Source organism: Lathyrus oleraceus, chromosome 7 (assembly GCF_024323335.1).
Source record: "Lathyrus oleraceus cultivar Zhongwan6 chromosome 7, CAAS_Psat_ZW6_1.0, whole genome shotgun sequence".
NCBI lineage: Eukaryota > Viridiplantae > Streptophyta > Magnoliopsida > Fabales > Fabaceae > Lathyrus > Lathyrus oleraceus.
The window spans coordinates 540,236,700-540,256,138 of record NC_066585.1 but is presented as its reverse complement, the minus strand read 5'-3'; the positions used below and the strand labels follow the sequence as shown (position 1 = coordinate 540,256,138).

The window sequence follows — 19,439 nt, the reverse complement described above, 5'->3', positions numbered from 1 at the left end:
CCGACCAATGTGGGACTATTATTCACACTTAATACATTTTCAACACAATTGACCATGAAGCACCTATTTCTTCCAACAACAAGACAATTGGCTTTAGTACCAAGGTTCAATGATTCTTTTCCATCACATAAAGAGTGATCTGTGTATAGAACCGTATAGATATAACCATCATGATACAGGTGGTAATAGGTGTAGCTGTTGCTGACTTTGGTTTGGTTTTTGCAGGCTGTTTTCGCGCTTCTATATCTGACGGGATTGGTCTTCATTCTCTCAATTATGTTTGTGGCCAATACCGGGGGGAATTATTTCGGTCAGACCGGTGATGTAATTGCCTCCAACACATCCGCTGATGTATAAGACTCAATATTTGGAACGTGAAAATAAATCGTGGGTGATCCAACAGTGGAAACCTCATTATAGGTGATCCCCGAGATTTTTAAACCAATCTATAAAACCATGTTAAGTTATGTGGAGCAATGGGAATTTTGTTGGATCAGAACGATGTTGTAATATGTTTTACATTACATAGTGTGTATATTTACCCAATAGAAAGGAGACATACTAATACATTACATAGTGTCGTGCATATAAATATCTTGTCATTGTTAACCAATGATTGAGCTATAAGATTGTGAGGTAGAGAATGCCTTGAAAAATACAGGCTAAGAATCAAAAACTAATTAACTAACGGTTGTTCCCATTCCTCAAAAATATATAAACTAAATCCTAGATGTGCATTCAAATTTTCAACCTTCTTTCTCTCTGTTAAAAAATTAACAGACTGTGCTTCATTGAACAAGATCTCGGGAGGAAAAGTTTAAACTTATTCCTCTTCAATGTCGTAGGTTAGATTCATGAATAAATTCAAAATGAAAGTTGGTGGAATTTCCATATCCACCCCAAAGCTATCCCTGCCTATCAATCTCCATTGTAAAACAGCTGCATATTATCCATTCCGCAGATCAAAATCAACAACGTCTCGCAGAACACCATTAATGGCCGAGGCCGGAGAATCCTCGAGCGGAAAAAAGACGAGCAAGGTTCCGAAAGGATACCTTGCTGTCGACGTTGGACCGCAGTTCAGAAGGTTTGTGATTCCAATAAGTTTTTTGAGCATGCCTGAGATGAAGAATTTGATGGATATTGTTGCTGAGGAATTTGGTCCTGATTATCATGCTGAAGGTGCTCTCCATATTCCATGTGATGAAGATTATTTTAGCAATGTTCTCATTAATTGTTATGCAACACAACGAAGCGTATCTTCTAAGAAAAATAAGATCACACTTGGTTCTAAGATTCCCTTAATTTACACTCATTAATTTATTCATATGGCTGCATTTATTATTATTATTATTATTATTATTATTATTATTATTATTATTATTATTATATAATCTCAATTACGAGGGAAATTAACATGCAATGCAATTTCTTTATATCATCACTTCTTTAATGCATATTATATATCCATTTGTTGGAAGCTGATTAACTTGCTTAAAGAATTATTTTTCCAAAAAAATTAAAAAATTATACATCACATGTACATATTTTCACATGATAAGATATATTCAAACAAGTTGTGGAAGGGAACAAAGCGAATATTTTGGATCAAGAGTGGCACAATCAAGCTTTGCACATTTCTATATCTTGCATATAATTTATAACAATTTCATTCAAAAGAGATATGGGTTCGGAATATAACTTTGAACATGCAATAGTGTTAAATATTTTGAACGAGAGTTTTGTCGTTCGATGAGAGGTCAGTCTCATATGTAGTTACATGTAGTTGCGCACAAAAATACCGAATTTATACATGCAAAATCAACTAGAAAAAATCTTCTATATAAACCGATAAATAAAAAAAAGACAACATTAAGAATTATTGATTAATATGATGATCATCTACAAACTTGAGCATGATGAGTGGGAGTAACATCACAACTAACCATGTCTTTCTCTCCATTGAATCCAAACTCATGCAAGTTTAAGTCTTCTTTTTTGTCTTCCACCACTTTCAATATCTTCTCAAACATTGATACTTGACATGGAATTTTGAGCACACCCTCTTGTTGAAAACCAAACTCCTCTTCAGCTTCATGAAGCAAAACCTCAAATGCTTGGTGTTTTAAGTAATCCATTGGAATAATGAATCTCTTCAGCTCCTTCCCTACACAAACAGCTAGAAAACCTTTTGGAACTATGTCCACATTTGAAATCGAAACATCGTTCAAAGACAAAGTTCTTTTCAAAAACTTGATGCCTTTACTACTGCTACTACTACTACCACTACTACTCGAGTTATTCGAGTTTGAATTGTTGTTGGTGGAAGCATTTGTAGCAACTTTTTTCCACTTCTTGAGGATTTGTTGAAGCTTAACAATCTCTCTTATTTTGTTAGACTTCTTTGAATCCATGAATGCAAATTAAACCAATCTTTGATATTGTTTCTTTTCTTGTTTGTAAGTTTATATTTTGAGGGATGAAATGGTGTGGAGTACTCCTATATATTAATCTCATGTGATTGTGAATGATAGCATAATGATTTATAAGCTGAACATGCACAACTTGCCCATTGCTACAATTTTATTTACCCTTTATTTTATTCCTACATGCATTTTATATTTATTTCAATTATGTATCATGGAAGTGATTAATTACTAATTTCGTCCACAAATTAGTAAGATTTAATTTTCAAACAAATTAGTTAGTATAAAAAATTATATTATCAAATTATAATTATTAGATTATTTAAAATATATTGTTTTAAAGATCCATATAAGACCAATTAGTTAGTATAAAAATTTATATTATCAAATTATAATTATTAAATTATTTAAAATATAGTATTTTAAAGACCACATAAAATTATTTGTATGGTTTGAATGAGAATTTGGTGATTGAGAAAGAGATGATTGATAATAGAAGGAAGCAGTCTGATCATGATCCTTTGATTATAGAAAATAGTGGTTAAGAATTCGATGAGAGATATATGTGATAGTTTGCAATTGGAGAAGAAGAATAACATACGAGGTGATGAAAAGATTCCTCCTGAGCCACATTAAGAAGAATTTACTTTGGTAAAAAAAAGTTTCGGGAAGGCGTAAACCTACTCAATCTAAAATTAAAATTAATACCTGAGTCATGTCAGGTAAGCACAACATCACTCAATGAAAGTCATTCATTGGAATGTTAGATGAGTGAGAAACATTTATATTATATTGGCTATTATAAATATCTATGATCAACAAATGTCTGACTTGCTTTTGATTGTTGAACCAATGATTACTTATGTTCATTTCTCTACTGAGTGTCTTAAACAAATCAGACTTAACAAATTTGTATTAAATTTTAGGTAAAATCATGATACAAACCTATGGGATTTTTGTGCAATAAATATTGTATTGGTATAATCACAAACGATACACAGGAGGTGGCGTAAGAGTCACCAAATGCGGACAAATAACACCCATCACTCAAAGTAGGGTTAATAGTCGCCCATTTGTTGCAATTTGTGCTTGTTTATCACAATGATGTGAGCATATTATCTGTAAAGGTCGTCCATTAATTGAAATACTCTCTCAATTTGAAGACGTGGGAAATGACATGTCCATGTCTAGTAACAGTACATGAATGACAGTCAAAGAAGGTGGTCATGTTCTCCATAATAATATGGAAAGTAACTACCATCCCACGCTCGTGAGAGAGAAAAATGTTAATGTTTTTTTTTGGTTTCTAGGACCCATGCCTAAGAGGTTCATATAAATACCTCAACCAGGTTGAGGAGGACATTCATTTCACTTAGTAAGCACAAATACACATAGTTTCTCACTATACTTACTTGAGTTTGCCTTAACACCACAACAACCCCACAACCTTTAGACAATCCTATAAAGTCTGTGGTAATCACTCATTGTACTTTTAGCAAGTACAATTACCACCCAAGATGGGGCCCGACAAAATTGAACTGGATCACACACGTCATCATTCACCACTTGTTTTCTCCATTTTTTTAAGAGGATTGAAAAATAAAATTCCAAGATTTACGCGCGCGTGTGTGTGTTAGTGCACGTGTGTGTGTGTGTGTGCGCGTGCATGCGCATGCATGCGTGTGTGTGTGTGCGCGTGTGTTTTATGTTTAACTTTAATTTATTTATTATTGTGCTATGAAAGCTAACTGCTATTTTTTTAAAATTGTTTGTTACAAGACCTTCTCCCACTGAAGGTGACAACGCAATGTCGAAGCTGAAGGGCTTCCCGAAGACTCTGATGCCTAAGGAAGTCATTCGTATTCTACGTGATTTTGAGCTCCTTGATTTTGTCCATTGCTCGCTCACTTTGCTCGACGCTCTACTACTTACTGTTTTTGTTAAGAGATGACACAAGAAGACATCTTCATTTCACCTTTCATTTGGGGAGATGAGTATCACTCTGGATGATGTCTCCTCATTGTTTCATCTCCCCATCGATGGAAAATTCTAGACGACTTTTGTTATTAGCCTGTTGCTTGCAAGTTTGATTGTTGCACGAGATTTGGGAGTTTTTGAGGAGGTTGTGCTGAAGGAGTTTGACTTTAACAAGGGAACTCACTTTTGTATGTCTTGGCTTCGAGATAGGTACAAGGAGCTTATTGTGGCATGAAGGTATGAGGTTTTCGCTAGGGTGTACATGCTACAACTAGTAGCATATACTCTTTTTGTGGACAAGTTTGGTGTTTATATCGACGCTTGGTACGTGTGGCTATTTAGTAGCCTCAACTTTATCAGTTGGGTTTGGGGTTGCGTTGCGTTGACCAACACGTATACATCACTTGGAGTGACGATAATATTTGAGACCATCCAGCTTGCGGTTATTTAAGTATGTTACAGGTATACTTGAAATTATTATTTATTGTTGATTTCTTATTTAATTGTTATGAATAATATTTCTTAATTATTATTTATTGTGTCTGTGTTATGATATGAATGTTGGATATACGAGCATTTTCCCACCATCTGTAATATGAGAGTGCGACATTCCCTAATGGGGGCCAATGGTGAGAAGATGGAGGGCATGGAAGTCACATCCCGAAGGTGTTGCTGATTACAAGAGGAGGCTAGATGCACTAACTATAGATGATATCATTTAGACACCATACACTGATCATAGAGTCCACTGTGAGTTTGATGACTCTTCTTTATATTTAGATTATATGCAGTGGGAGACCATGGTCGATAGACACTTGCATGAGAGGTGTCTGCAACATTATGGTTATGTTCATAACATCCCACGACCAGTTCCAGATATACCATCTACAGCATTGACATGTCGTTTTAGAGTAACATCATCAGCTTTGATTGTGCCATTAGAGATCACACAGTTCTGTTTCAGCATACCTCACAGTGTGAGGATGGTTACTTGCGGTGGTACCTCATTGTATCACACCCACGCATCATCTCACATGTTAAGCATATAGATGATGTTAGGCCTTCCGATGCTAGGGGTACCTGTCGATGATGTGTCGCCGCCTCTGCCTCCTACAACTGACGTTGATGACCATAATGCCTCCAGATGATTGCAATTATTATGGATAACCTCATGGGTTTGGTAAACCCATATGGCGAGGTTTATACTGGATTATCTCGTGATGCACACATAGCTCGTGGGAGGCCTATTTAGACATTGTCATCTTTATGTCAAGACGGCGAAAGATGTAATGCCATCAAGAAGTCGGAACTCTACAGGAGGTAAAGCTCCGTTGAAGTACACTTCTACCTTGATCAAAAATTGAGGAAGATGTATTTTTGAGATGTTTTTATCAAACAACAGTTGACCTCCCTATTTATACAACTTCACATTTATTCTGGACCACACAAAATTATTGATGCAATCAAAGTCGTCCCAAAATTTTTTATAACTATTGAAAATTCTGAAATTTCTAGTAAAAAACAAAGTTTTTATAACTATCGGAAATTTTAAAATTTTAGGTACACAATCACACAAATTTAGTAATTTACAGTCAAAAACACTTACTACTGATTTTGAAATTTCCAAAAGAAGAAACAAAATTTCTGGTATCGCTCAAGTGACTTCAAATTCGCGCGTGAATACTGTGAATTTCAAAAAGAAATAAAACACTTTTGTGAAGACATGATTGTGTATTTATACGAAATAGGAGATGTCAAACTCAAATAAATGATGTCAAATTAAATGCTCCAAACCCAAATACTAGTATAGTTTCATCATCCATGCCACACACAAAATTACCTCTACACTCTCCGCCTACACCTAACCCAACCCCAACTTGAGATTCTCCAACAATTAATCTCTATTATTCTTTTGCAATCACATGATGTATCATATCAATTGTATCTAATGGTTTGTGAAATGGGTTCCTTACTCATTTGTACTATATCCATATGTATTATTTTAATTTTTATTTATCTTTTAATTAAAGAATTTATTATATATATATATATATATATATATATATATATATATATATATATATATATATATATATATATATATATATATATATATATATATCACTTAAATAATACATTTTTATTGTAATTTTTTTTTATAAATTATTAAAACTTATGCGCAATGAAAAATATACTCATTTATATTCACGTACTAAATTGATATGTATATATTAAAAATCTCACATTGAAGACTATTTTTATTTTAAAGTCGATTTATAAAGATGAAATTCTACATATTACAATATTACAATAACACTATGCTAGAAAAACATCTACAAATTTGATTTCTACATTAATGATGTATGTGGCAAGCTATTAGTCGTCCATGATTATTTGATTTCTACTACATTCTCAAAAATATAATAACGAATATGATTCATTTATCAATATTCAATTATTAAATTTGATATATAGTCTATGTGCCGTATTTATTGATAAATAAAAAATAAAAAAACTTAAAAACTAAAAATGATTAATTCAAGTTTCTTATTTTTGTTTTGTTGTTGTCAGTTATGTGTATGTAGATGATTATTTATTGACAAGTTGAAAAATTGAATGATTACAAGATCTGAGAAGGTGGTGCTCTGTTATTTCCATGTGAATTGCCCATTGTTTTATCCAACATAGCAAATATTAAAATCCTAAGCCAGCAGATTGAAATGGTCTCTCATCAATAAAATCATATATAAATCTTTTAATTCTTTATATATTTGGTTGACTTATCACAAAATGATTAGTAATATACCGTACTAAGATTTTCTATTTGCAGCATTCATTTCCATTTAAAGAATATTGTACTCTGCCTTGACCATGTTCTCTCTATACTCCTACATCTTAGGCATCTTTTGTTTGCCAAGAGATTTTTATGATTTTTTTTAAATTTTAAAAAGATTTTATGACATCATAAAATTAATTAAATAGAATGTGTAGTTACTCTTAAGAAAAACAAATGTGAGTCGGAAGTACTGAGAATCAAGTTTGAGGTAAAAGTTGTGACAACCCAATTTTTAGTATTTATTTCTTATATTATTATTATTATATTTTATTTTATTTATTTGGAGTGTTAATTAATTAATTAGTTGTTAGATAGTATAATAATTAATTATATTAATTAATTTGGTGGGTGTATTGTGTTGGTTTAATTTATTTGAACTAAATAGAGATATTATAATACTATATCTTATTGGGCCTAATAATCAAATTAGAGGTATCATTTCTTAAGCCCAAACATAATACTAGAATAGTAAGAGGTGAGGAGAGTGAGAAGTAGCACTCATTTGGTCATTTTCGAGGCAACAAAGAAAGAAAGAGGAAAAAGTAAGGAGAAGAGGGGAAGAACAAGGGAGAAGCTAGGGTTTTCGGAAAATTGAAGAGGTAAGGGAGAGAATCCTTATTATTATGGGTTAGTATAATTGGGTCAATGGGTAGAAATATGCTTAGGTTGAAATCCCTAATTTTTATGGTTTTGAAATTGTTAGGTTTTGATGAGTAATATTTGATTTGTGGTGATTAAATGTGTTAGGAATTAAATTTTGTTTTCGTGTTAACGGGTTACCCAAAATGTGTTAACGGGTTACTTGCTGAAAATCTACTTAGGAATTGAATTCTGTTTCCATGTTAACGGGTTAACCAAAATGTGTTAACGGGTTACTTGCTGAAAATCTGTCTAGGAATTGAATTATGTTTTCGTGTTAACGGGTTAACCAAAATGTGTTAACCGGTTACATGCTGAAAAATCTGCCCAGGAATTGAATTTTGTTTCGGGTTAACGGGTTACCCTAAAATCGTTAACCGGTTATCACTGTTGAAAAGGGGAAAAATTGAGGATTTTAAATACTCTAACCATTTTGAAATAAAATCTAAGTGTGCGTATTTGATAATTAGCCTATATTTGTGAATGGTATATTGTTATGAATGTGTATACGTACCATTGGTGGATAATTCATAGAGTTGAATTATGGTTATATGTGGAGTGTTAAGATGGTAGAGATGATCTTAATTGCATATATTGTTGGTATTTGTACATTCATTCATAGCATAGTCGGCTTTATGGCGGAAGCGGTGAAACTGTGGGTTCACATGGTAATAGACGTTGATCCTTGAATGGAAATAGGCGTAGCAGACGTTGATCCTTAAATGGAAATAGACGTAGCAGACGTTGATCCTTAAATGGAAATAGACGTAGCAGACGTTGATCCTTAAATGGAAATAGACGTAGCAGACGTTGATCCTTAATTGGAAATAGGCGTAGCAGACGTTTATCCTTGAGTGGAAATAGACGTAGCAGACGTTGATCCTTGAATGAAAATAGGCGTAGCAGACGTTGATCCTTAAATGGAAATAGACGTAGCAGACGTTGATCCTTAATTGGAAATAGACGTAGTGACTTTGATCTTGTCCGGATCATAAGCATGGCTTGGATTCTAGATATTGAATCGGAAAGCGGTGAGACGTTGGGTTCACATTGTGGTACCACATGCATAGAGTCACATGTCTTGCATTGAGTCACATTGGAGTTATGTGACAATTGAATATATGCATTGATGCGATTATTATGTGTGTATGAGATATGATAATTGAATTTGGTGATGTTTTGATACATAACTTGGTGAAATATGTGATTATGTGATAATTATAGTTATGTGTATATTTGGAAATATAGCATTAGATTCTAATATTATACTCCTTGAGTTTTGATGTATGCTTGAAACATGTGAAATAAATATTGGTTAGTATTATTTACATGGTTATACAAGGTGTGATGAATTCCTTTAATTGTTGATTTAATCATTGTGCTTTATTATACTTCTTCATAATGATTCGAATTCTCACCCTTCTGTTTGAACGTTGCCTTTACATGGGCATCGTGCAGATACTCAAGAGTAGTATTGCTGAAGTAAGTGGACGGTAGCTCACTCGAGATTTAGCCGGAGAGTTTCCGTGTTTTGGTCTAGAGACTAGGTAGTGAGTCAATGCTCTGGTCATGTAACACGGGGTAGATTAGTAGTATTAAACTCTTATCTTATTTGGATATGTATTATGTTATTACTTGTGAACACGTTTAATTGCAATTGCTGTTTTGAGAGGCCATAATGCCAAATATTCTGGTATAGTTTTATTTTATCTTGAGTTATTGAGGGATGATCATGGTATGGGACATGAATCATTTTATGAAATACATGAGTATTCATTATTTTCCGCTGCGAACGCATATTCTTGAATATTCATGATATTTGAAATGTGTTATTTTAAATGACCAGGTGTATTCTATATTGATGATGAATGATGTTGGTTTTTGAAAGCTTTTAGTTTTTGAAAACGTCGATGTGACGCCCTTTTGTTTATATGTGTGCTTATTCACTCTGATTGTATGTTAAGTATTTTGGGGTATAAAAAGGGGTGTTACATTAGTGGTATCAGAGCATGGTCGACCAGTTGGTCAATAGTCGTTAATGTTTTCCATCCTTTGTATTTGATTTGTGTATCTGACACGACCGATACTGTATGTCTGAATTGTTCGTTGAGTATCTTTGGTAGGGATTTTGGAATTGATTTAGTTTGTCTTCCTTTATAGCAGATTGATGTGATTTTGGGTATGAATTGGTTAGAATTTAATCGGGTGTATATCAACTGTTTTGAAAAGACGATTATTTTTCCTGAGGTTGGTGCTAAGGAAGATTGGTTTGTGTCTGCTAAGCAAGTTGATGAATCGGTGCAAGGTGGTGCCGAGTTGTTTATGTTGTTGGCAACTTTAGATATTCGTGAGAAGAGGACGATTGAAGAATTGCCAATAGTTTGTGAGTTTGCGGAGGTATTTCCTGAAGATATAAGTGATTTACCGTCGGGACGTGAGGTTCATTTTTCGATTGATTTAGTTCCTGGAACTAGTCCTGTATCGATGGCTCCCTATAGAATGTTTGCTTCTGAGTTGAAAGAGTTGAAGAGTCAACTTGAAGACTTGCTTGAGAAGAAATTTATTCTTTCTAGTGTGTCGCCGTGGGGTGCACCTGTTCTGTTGGTCAAGAAGAAAGAAGGTTCTATGAGATTATGTGTTGATTATAGACAACTGAACAAAGTGACGATTAAGAACAAGTATCCACTTCCGAGGATTGACGATCTGATGGATCAGCTGGTTGGAGCTTGTGTGTTTAGCAAGATTGATTTGAGGTTTGGGTATCATCAGATTCGTGTAAAGGCTGAGGATATTCAAAAAAGACTGCTTTTCGGACAAGGTATGGTCACTACGAGTACTCCGTGATGCCTTTTGGTGTGACTAATGCACCTGGTGTATTTATGGAGTATATGAATAAATTTTTTCATGATTATCTGGATAAGTTTGTTGTTGTGTTCATCGATGATATATTGATTTATTCTAAGAGTGAAGAAGATCATGCCGAGCATTTGAAGGTTGTGTTATCGGTGTTGAAAGAGAAGAAGTTGTTTGCTAAACTCTCTAAATGTGAGTTTTGGTTGAGTGAAGTAAGTTTCCTTGGGCATGTGATTTCGAGTGGTGGTATTTCTGTGGATCCTACGAAGATTGAAGTTGTATCTCAATGGGAAGCTCCTAAGTCTGTTGCTGAGATTAGAAGTTTCCTTGGTTTGGCTGGTTATTATAGGAAGTTCATTGAAGGATTTTCTAAGTTGTCGTTACCATTGACGCGGTTGACTAGGAAAGGTCAAGCTTTCATTTGGACTTCGCATTGTGAAGCGAATTTTCAAGAGCTTAAGAGAAGATTGACTACGGCTCCTATTTTGATTTTACCGGTTCCGTTAGAACCTTTTGTTGTGTATTGTGATGCTTCTTTGTTGGGTTTGGGAGGTGTTTTGATGCAAAAAGGGCAAGTGGTAGCTTATGCTTCAAGGCAACTTAAAGTTCATGAGAGGAATTATTCGACGCATGATTTAGAGTTGGCCGCCGTTGTGTTTGTGTTGAAGCTTTGGAGACATTATTTGTTTGAATCGAGATTTGATGTGTTTAGTGATCACAAGAGTTTGAAGTACTTGTTCGATCAGAAGGAATTGAATATGAGGCAAAGGAGATGGTTGGAATTCTTGAAAAATTATGATTTTGGTTTGAATTACCATCCTGGAAAGGTGAATGTTGTAGTCAATGCATTGAGTAGGAATTTATTGCACATGTCTATGTTGATGATTCGAGAGTTTGAACTGTTGGAGCAATTTAGAGATTTGAGTTTGGTTTGTGAAGCGACGCCTTCGTGTGTTAAGCTTGGTATGTTGAAGCTTACGTGTGGCATTCTTAACGAGATTAGAGAAGGTCAGAAGTCAGATTTGAAATTAGTCGATGTTATGACATTGATTAATCAAGGCAAAGGTGGTGACTTTCGGATTGATGAGAATGGTATCATGAGGTGTCGTGATCGAGTTTGTGTTCCGGATGTTGTGGATTTGAGAAAGAGGATTCTTGAGGAAGGGCATAGAAGTGGTCTGAGTATTCATCCCGGTGCTACTGAAATGTATCAAGACTTGAGGAAGATGTTTTAGTGGCAAGGTATGAAGAAGGATGTAGCGGAATTTGTGTATTCATGTTTGACTTATCAAAAGTCAAAGATTGAACATCAAAAGTCGTCTGGTTTGGTGCAACCGTTATCTATTCCCGAGTGGAAGTGGGATAGTATCTCTATGGATTTTGTTTCGGATTTGCCGAGAACATCGAGTGATTGTGAGACGATTTGGGTCGTTGTGGACAGGTTGACGAAATGTGCTCATTTTATTCCGATGAGGATGGATTATTCGATGGAGAGGCTGGCTAAGTTGTACATCGAGAGGATTGTGTGTTTGCATGGCATTCCGTCGAGCATTGTTTCAGATAGAGATCCGAGGTTCACTTCGAGATTTTGGGAAGGTTTGTAATGTGCTTTGGGTTCGAAGTTGCGTTTGAGTTCGGCATATCATCCGCAAACTGATGGTCAAACGGAGAGGACTATTCAGTCACTTGAAGATCTTTTGAGGTCTTGTGTTTTGGAACAAGGAGGAAATTGGGATAGTTTCTTGCCTTTGATCGAGTTTACGTATAACAACAGTTTCCATTCGAGTATTGGAATGGCACCTTTTGAGGCTCTTTATGGTAGAAGGTGTATAACTCCTTTGTGTTGGTACGAATCGGGAGAGAGTGTTGTGGTTGGACCCGAGTTGATTCAAGAGACTACGGATAAGATTAAGATGATTTAAGAGAAGATGAAGGTTTCTCAGAGTCGTCAAAAGAGTTATCATGATAATAGGAGGAAAGCTCTTGAGTTTGAGAAAGATGAGCATGTGTTTCTTCGAGTTACGCCAATAACGGGTGTTGGTAGAGCTTTGGAGTCGCGTAAGTTGACGCCGCGTTTCATTGGTCCTTATCTAGTTTCCGAGAGGGTAGGTGAAGTGGCATATCAGATTGCATTGCCACCGTCACTTTCTAATCTTCATGATGTGTTCCATGTGTCTCAATTGAGGAAGTACATTGCGGATCCATCGCATGTTGTTCCATTAGATGATGTTCAAGTGAGGGATAATTTGACGGTTGAAACATCACCTATGCAAATTTAAGATCGTGAAGTGAAGAAGCTTCGTGGTAAGGAGATTGCTTTGGTGAAAGTGATATGGGGCGGAGCCGTCAATGGCAATATCACTTGGGAACTCGAGGATAAGATGAAGGAATCGTATCCGGAGTTGTTCGTTTGAGGTAATTTTCGAGGCCGAAAATCTTTTAAGTGGGGGAGAGTTGTAACAACCCAATTTTTAGTATTTATTTTTTAATATTATTATTATATTTTATTTTATTTATTTGGAGTGTTAGTTAATTAATTGGTTGTTAGGTAGTATAATAATTGATTATATTAATTAACTTGGTGTGTATATTGTGTTGGTTTAATTTATTTGAACTAAATAGAGATATTATAATACTATGTCTTATTGGGCCTAATAATCAAATTAAAGGTATCATTCCTTAAGCCCAAACATAATACTATAATAGTAAGAGGTGAGGAGAGTGATAAGTAGCACTCATTTGGTCATTTTCGAGGCAACAGGGAAAGAAAGAGGAAAAAGTAAGGAGAAGAGGGGAAGAACAAGGGAGAAGCTAGGGTTTCCAGAAAATTGAAGAGGTAAGGGGGAGAATCCTTATTATTATGGGTTAGTATAATTGGGTCAATGGGTAGAAATATGTTTAGGTTGAAATCCCTAATTTTTTTGGTTTTGAAATTGTTAGGTTTTGATGAGTAATCTTTGATTTGTGGTGATTAAATGTGTTAGGAATTAAATTCTATTTTCGTGTTAACGAGTTACCCAAAATGTGTTAACGGGTTACTTGCTGAAAATCTACTTAGGAATTGAATTCTGTTTTCGTGTTAACGGGTTAACCAAAATGTGTTAACGGGTTACTTGCTGAAAACCTGTCTAGGAATTGAATTATGTTTTCGTGTTAACGGGTTAACCAAAATGTGTTAACCGGTTACATGCTGAAAAATCTGCCTAGGAATTGAATTCTGTTTCGGGTTAACGGGTTACCCTAAAAGCGTTAACCGATTACCACTGTTGAAAAAGGGAAAAATTGAGGATTTTAAATGCTGTAACCATTTTGAAATAAAATCTAAGTGTGCGTATTTGATAATTAGCCTATATTTGTGAATGGTATATTGTTATGAATGTGCATACGTACCATTGGTGGATAATTCATAGAGTTGAATTATGGTTATATGTGGAGTGTTAAGATGGTAGAGATGATCTTAATTGCATATATTGTTGGTATATGTACATTCATTCATGGCATAGTCGGCTTTATGGCGGAAGCGGTGAAACTGTGGGTTCACATGGTAATAGACGTTGATCCTTGAATGGAAATAGGCGTAGCAGACGTTGATCCTTAAATGGAAATAGACGTAGCCGACGTTGATCCTTAAATGGAAATAGACGTAGCAGACGTTGATCCTTAATTGGAAATAGGCGTAGCAGACGTTGATCCTTAAATGGAAATAGACGTAGCAGACGTTGATCCTTAAATGGAAATAGACGTAGCAGACGTTGATCCTTAATTGGAAATAGGCATAGCAGACGTTGATCCTTGAGTGGAAATAGACGTAGCAGACGTTGATCCTTGAATGAAAATAGGCATAGCAGACGTTGATCCTTTAATGGAAATAGGCGTAGCAAACGTTGATCCTTAATTGGAAATAGACGTAGTGGCTTTGATCTTGTCCGGATTGGAAGCGTGGCTTGGATTCTAGATATTGAATCGGAAAGCGGTGAAACGTTGGGTTCACATTGCGGTACCACATGCATAGAGTCACATGTCTTGTATTGAGTCACATTGGAGTTATGTGATAATTGAATATATGCATTGATGTGATTGTTATGTATGTATGAGATATGGTAATTGAATTTGGTGATGTTTGGATACATAACTTGGTGAAATATGTGATTATGTGATAATTATAGTTATGTGTATATTTGGAAATATATCATTAGATTCTAATATTATACTCCTTGAGTTTTGATGTATGCTTGAAACATGTGAACTAAATATTGGTTAGTATTATTTACATGGTTATACAAGGTGTGATGAATTCCTTTAATTGTTGATTTAATCATTGTGCTTTATTATACTTCTTCATAATGATTCGAATTCTCACCCTTCTGTTTGAACGTTGCCTTTACATGGGCATCGTGCAGATACTCAAGAGTAGTATTGCTGAAGTAAATGGACGGTAGCTCACTCGAGATTTAGCCGGAGAATTTTCGTGTTTTGGTCTAGAGACTAGGTAGTGAGTCAATGCTCTGGTCATGTAACACGGGGTAGATTAGTAGTATTGAACTCATATCTTATTTGGATATGTATTATGTTATTACTTGTGAACACGTTTAATTGCAATTGTTGTTTTGAGAGGCCATAGTGCCAAATATTCTGGTATGGTTTTATTTTATCTTGAGTTATTGAGAGATGATCATGGTATGGGACATGAGTCATTTTACGAAATACATGAGTATTCATTATTTTCCGCTGCGAACGCATATTCTTGAATATTCATGATATTTGAAATGTGTTATTTTAAATGACCAGGTGTATTGTATATTGATGATGAATGATGTTGGTTTTTGAAAGCTTTTAGTTTTTGAAAACGTTGATGTGACGCCCTTTTGTTTATATGCGTGCTTATTCAGTCTGATTGTATGTTAAGTATTTGGGGGTATAAAAAGGGGTGTTACATTAGTCCCACAATGACTATAAAAAGTGAAGATTGAACATTTTATAATTGAGATAACTCATAAACCTATCACCTTAAAATTTTGAGTGAGTATGTGGTGTGTCTCTCAAAATGTATGTTGCTCATAAAGAAAGACTCTAATAAAAAATATTCTTTCATGTTGACCCTCGAATTGATGACCTAACATTGGTATCTAGAGTCGTTGGTTTGAGTGAAAGATCAACTCACTTGTATCAAAAGTCGTCCCCACATGGTGGCGGGAATGAGGGATGTCTCGTTGAAAAACTATCAATGATGGTACAAACTGTATGTGGATGAAAGAGCTTTCACATGAGGGGGAACGTTGTTGATAGACTCGCTCTTGAGGGTGTGTGTTGAGAAAAACAAGTGTGAGTTGAAAGTATTGAGAAACAAGTGTGGAGAAGTCTCACATTGATTAGAAAAATGGAGATTTCACACTTTGTAAGTGAGAGAACCCACACACCTATCACTTTAAGATTTTGAAGGAGCATGTGATTTGCCTCTCATAAAAGGTATGTTGCTCATAAAGAAAGACTTCAATGCATATAGATTCTCCCTTGTGTTAACCCCCAAAGAATTGATGACCCAACTGTGGTATCAGAGCCTGGTTCGAGTGAGGGACCAATTTCCTTGTATCGATAGTCCTCCTCACATGGTGGTGAGTATGAGGCATGCCCCGTTGAAAAAAAAATATCAACAGAGGTCCAAGTGTATGTGGATGAAAGAACTTCCGTTAAGGGAGAGCATTGTGAATATACTCACACTTAAGGGGGAGTACTAGTGTTGAGAAAAACAAGTGTGAGTTAGAAGTATTGAGAATCAAGTGTGAGGTAGAAGTCCCATATTGATTAGAAAAAGTAAAGATTGAGGATTTTATAAGTGAGAGGACCCATACATCTATCACCCTGAGGTTTTGTGTGATTATATGGTGTGTCTCTCACAAGATGTGTTTCTAAAAAAATTCTCTAATGAAAAATGTCCCCTCATGTTGACTCCCAAATTGATGACCTAACTGTGGTATCCAGAGTCATTGGTTTGAGTGACAGATGACTCACTTGTATCAAAAATCCTCTCCACATGGTGGAGGGTAGGTGACATGTCTTATTGAAAAAGTGTCAACAATGGTACAAAGTGTATGTGGATGAAAGAGCTTCCACTTGAGGGGGAACATTTTTGATAGACTCACACGTGAGGGGGGTATTGAGAAAAATAAGTGTGAGTTGAAAGTATTGAGAAACAAGTGTAGGGAAGTATCACATTGATTAAAAAGTGGAGATTAAGCAATTTATAAGTGAGATAACTCATACACCTATCACCTTAAGGTTTTTTATGAGTATGTGGTGTATCTCTCATAAGAGGTATATTACTAAAAAAAAAGGATCCCAATGTATGTAAATGTTCCCTCGTGTTAACCCCCAGAGATTTGATGATCCAATAGTGGTCTCCCCACATAGTGGTGGGTAAGAGGCATGTCCCGTTGAAAAAAAAAATTCAACGATGATACAAGTGTACGCGGATGAAAGAACGTCTTCTTAAGGAAGAACATTATGAGTAGACTCACACTTAAGGGGGAGTCTATAGAAAAACAAGTGTGAATTGGAAGTGTTGAGAACCAAATGTGATGTAGAAGTCCCATATTAATTAGAAAAATTAAAGATTGAACACTTCATAAGTGAGAGAACTCATACACTTATCACCTTAAGGTTTTTGGTGAGTGTTCGCATGTGTTTTTAGCGAACAATCACGAGTTTGAAAGTCTGCGAAACTAACTCGAAAAATTTGGGAGCAATTTTGTGCAAACACATTTATAAGAAAATATGTATATGAAGTGACTATGAATGTTTGTGTGTAGACAAGATAAAAACAAAGTTTAAAGAGAAAAAATAATTTGAACTTAAGTAAAATAACCCTGTAATAAACAACATTAAATAAATGTAGTAAATGACAAAAAGTAAAGATATTTCAATTAAGGAAACATAAAGATAATACAATAAAAGGGACGCAGACTCACTGATTACTCACTAATTGTTTTGCATTTTGGCTTGGGTACTCCAATTCTACATAGAAAGTATATGAACTTTATGACCTTGATTACAACATATGAAACTGCTATAGATATGAGTGATCACTATTACACCATATGAAACTGAAGGTGGTTGCTGATAGCACTAAGTCCCTTCTTTAGTTTTTGGTTTCCTCAATTTTCTAAATCTTTGGAGCTCGTCAAATGCTTCGACCTTGACATGGTGTCGAGTGATCACTCATAGTTTTAGATCTCCTCTAATTAGCACAATTTTTTACTAGAACGAAACTTCAGCAATATGTAGCATTCTTCATGATAAAACATCTATGGTATTTGTATGAAATTCCAAAATCTTACCATGTATTATTTTACTACATTCATGTTGAGGTTTTGCCTAACACGTACATTATGAGGGTATCTTCCCAGAAAATTCTCTCTGATTCAACATCTGAGTCTTCAATTTCCACTTCAATTTCCCCATTATCTCTTTATTTTTGGGAAAATAGAATAACAAAAATAAATCATCACCATTGTCGGTAACAAGACTACTAAAGCCCTCAATCTCACTAACCTAGACCTCGCTAAAAGTATTTTGGATAAAATATGCATCCCTAACTATCATGAAGGGAAAAGATATATAATTGAAAGAGTTAGGAACAAGGAAGAAGCTAGAAGAATGCATTGATCAAAAAGTATAGGTGTGTGTGTTCCCCTTGTAAGGGCAGTGATACTTATAGGCCTTAGTATGTATATAACAGGTTTGAATGGTGGAGGCTTGCTCTGGAGGCTATCATTCCACAAAAAATATAGTCGTCACTGAACTTTATTTATTTCAGAGGAAAGGTAAAATATCGATAAAACCCCTAAAAGATGGTCGTCGCAACCAAGAGCGAATTTGGGAGTCGATTATGCAATGAGGGGTATTAGCACCCCTCACATTTGTGCTACTTAAGAACCTTTTTTCTTATTCTTTGCATGCGCGGGTGTTGTTATCTAAAGGTTACTTAAGATTGCTCAAAAGGAGGAAAGATAAGTTTATAATTAGTGTGCTCGTTGAGGATTAAGGCCATCGTGCCTACGATCCTCATAATGCCATAAAGAAATCAGAACTTCGTAATTCGTGGTAGAATATAGATTTGTTGTTTTTTTTTAGTGAACAATATTATCGTTCTTGTTCTAGAGGTTAAACGTTGTTTGTATGCTCGTGCATGGGATACTTAAGTCTTTGTTTGTTTGCGATAAAATGGATGCACTTGGATTACATTCTAGCAATTAAACGTTACTTGTATTCTCGCGTATTGGAGGCTTAAGAGTCGTTCATGGTAGAACAGAAATAACACGTCCTTTGTGAAAAGGTTTTCAATACCCTAAGGCCGAAAATTGGATTTGATTGGTTATGATTGATTCTAGAGTGGAGATAAGTGTCAGACCACAAGCGAAGTACGGTTGACGAGCCGAGTACTTTGAAGCTGAGAGGACAGTTGCATCCTAACCTCTCTTTTTCATCCTGAAAGTTTTTATTTATGAAATTTGTGAGGCAGGTTTAATCATTGAGTTTAGAGGGAGACAAGTATCTAACCACGGGCTAAGTGGGTCGTCAATCAGAATACCAGGGAGCCGAAATGACAATTCATTCCAACCATTTTTTTTCGCCCTAAGAGGACCGAATTAAACTCGTTTATTGTTAAGTGTTTTGAATGGAAGACAAGCATCGGGCCACAAGCTAGGTAC

The 19,439-nt window shown here is 35.2% G+C and overlaps 2 protein-coding genes across 2 annotated transcripts; one reads left to right on the top strand and one right to left on the bottom strand.

The window, feature by feature from the left end:
- Window positions 1-737: 737 nt before the first annotated feature.
- Window positions 738-1,327, top strand: LOC127107164 (auxin-induced protein X10A). The gene has a single exon (XM_051044455.1). The coding sequence runs from the start codon at window positions 855-857 to the stop codon at window positions 1,317-1,319; it is 465 nt and encodes a 154-aa protein (XP_050900412.1). The 5' UTR covers window positions 738-854; the 3' UTR covers window positions 1,320-1,327.
- A 330-nt stretch (window positions 1,328-1,657) lies between these two features.
- LOC127107163 (protein SMALL AUXIN UP-REGULATED RNA 9-like) lies at window positions 1,658-2,489 on the bottom strand. Its single transcript, XM_051044454.1, has one exon. The coding sequence runs from the start codon at window positions 2,412-2,414 to the stop codon at window positions 1,899-1,901; it is 516 nt and encodes a 171-aa protein (XP_050900411.1). The 5' UTR covers window positions 2,415-2,489; the 3' UTR covers window positions 1,658-1,898.
- Window positions 2,490-19,439: the final 16,950 nt, after the last annotated feature.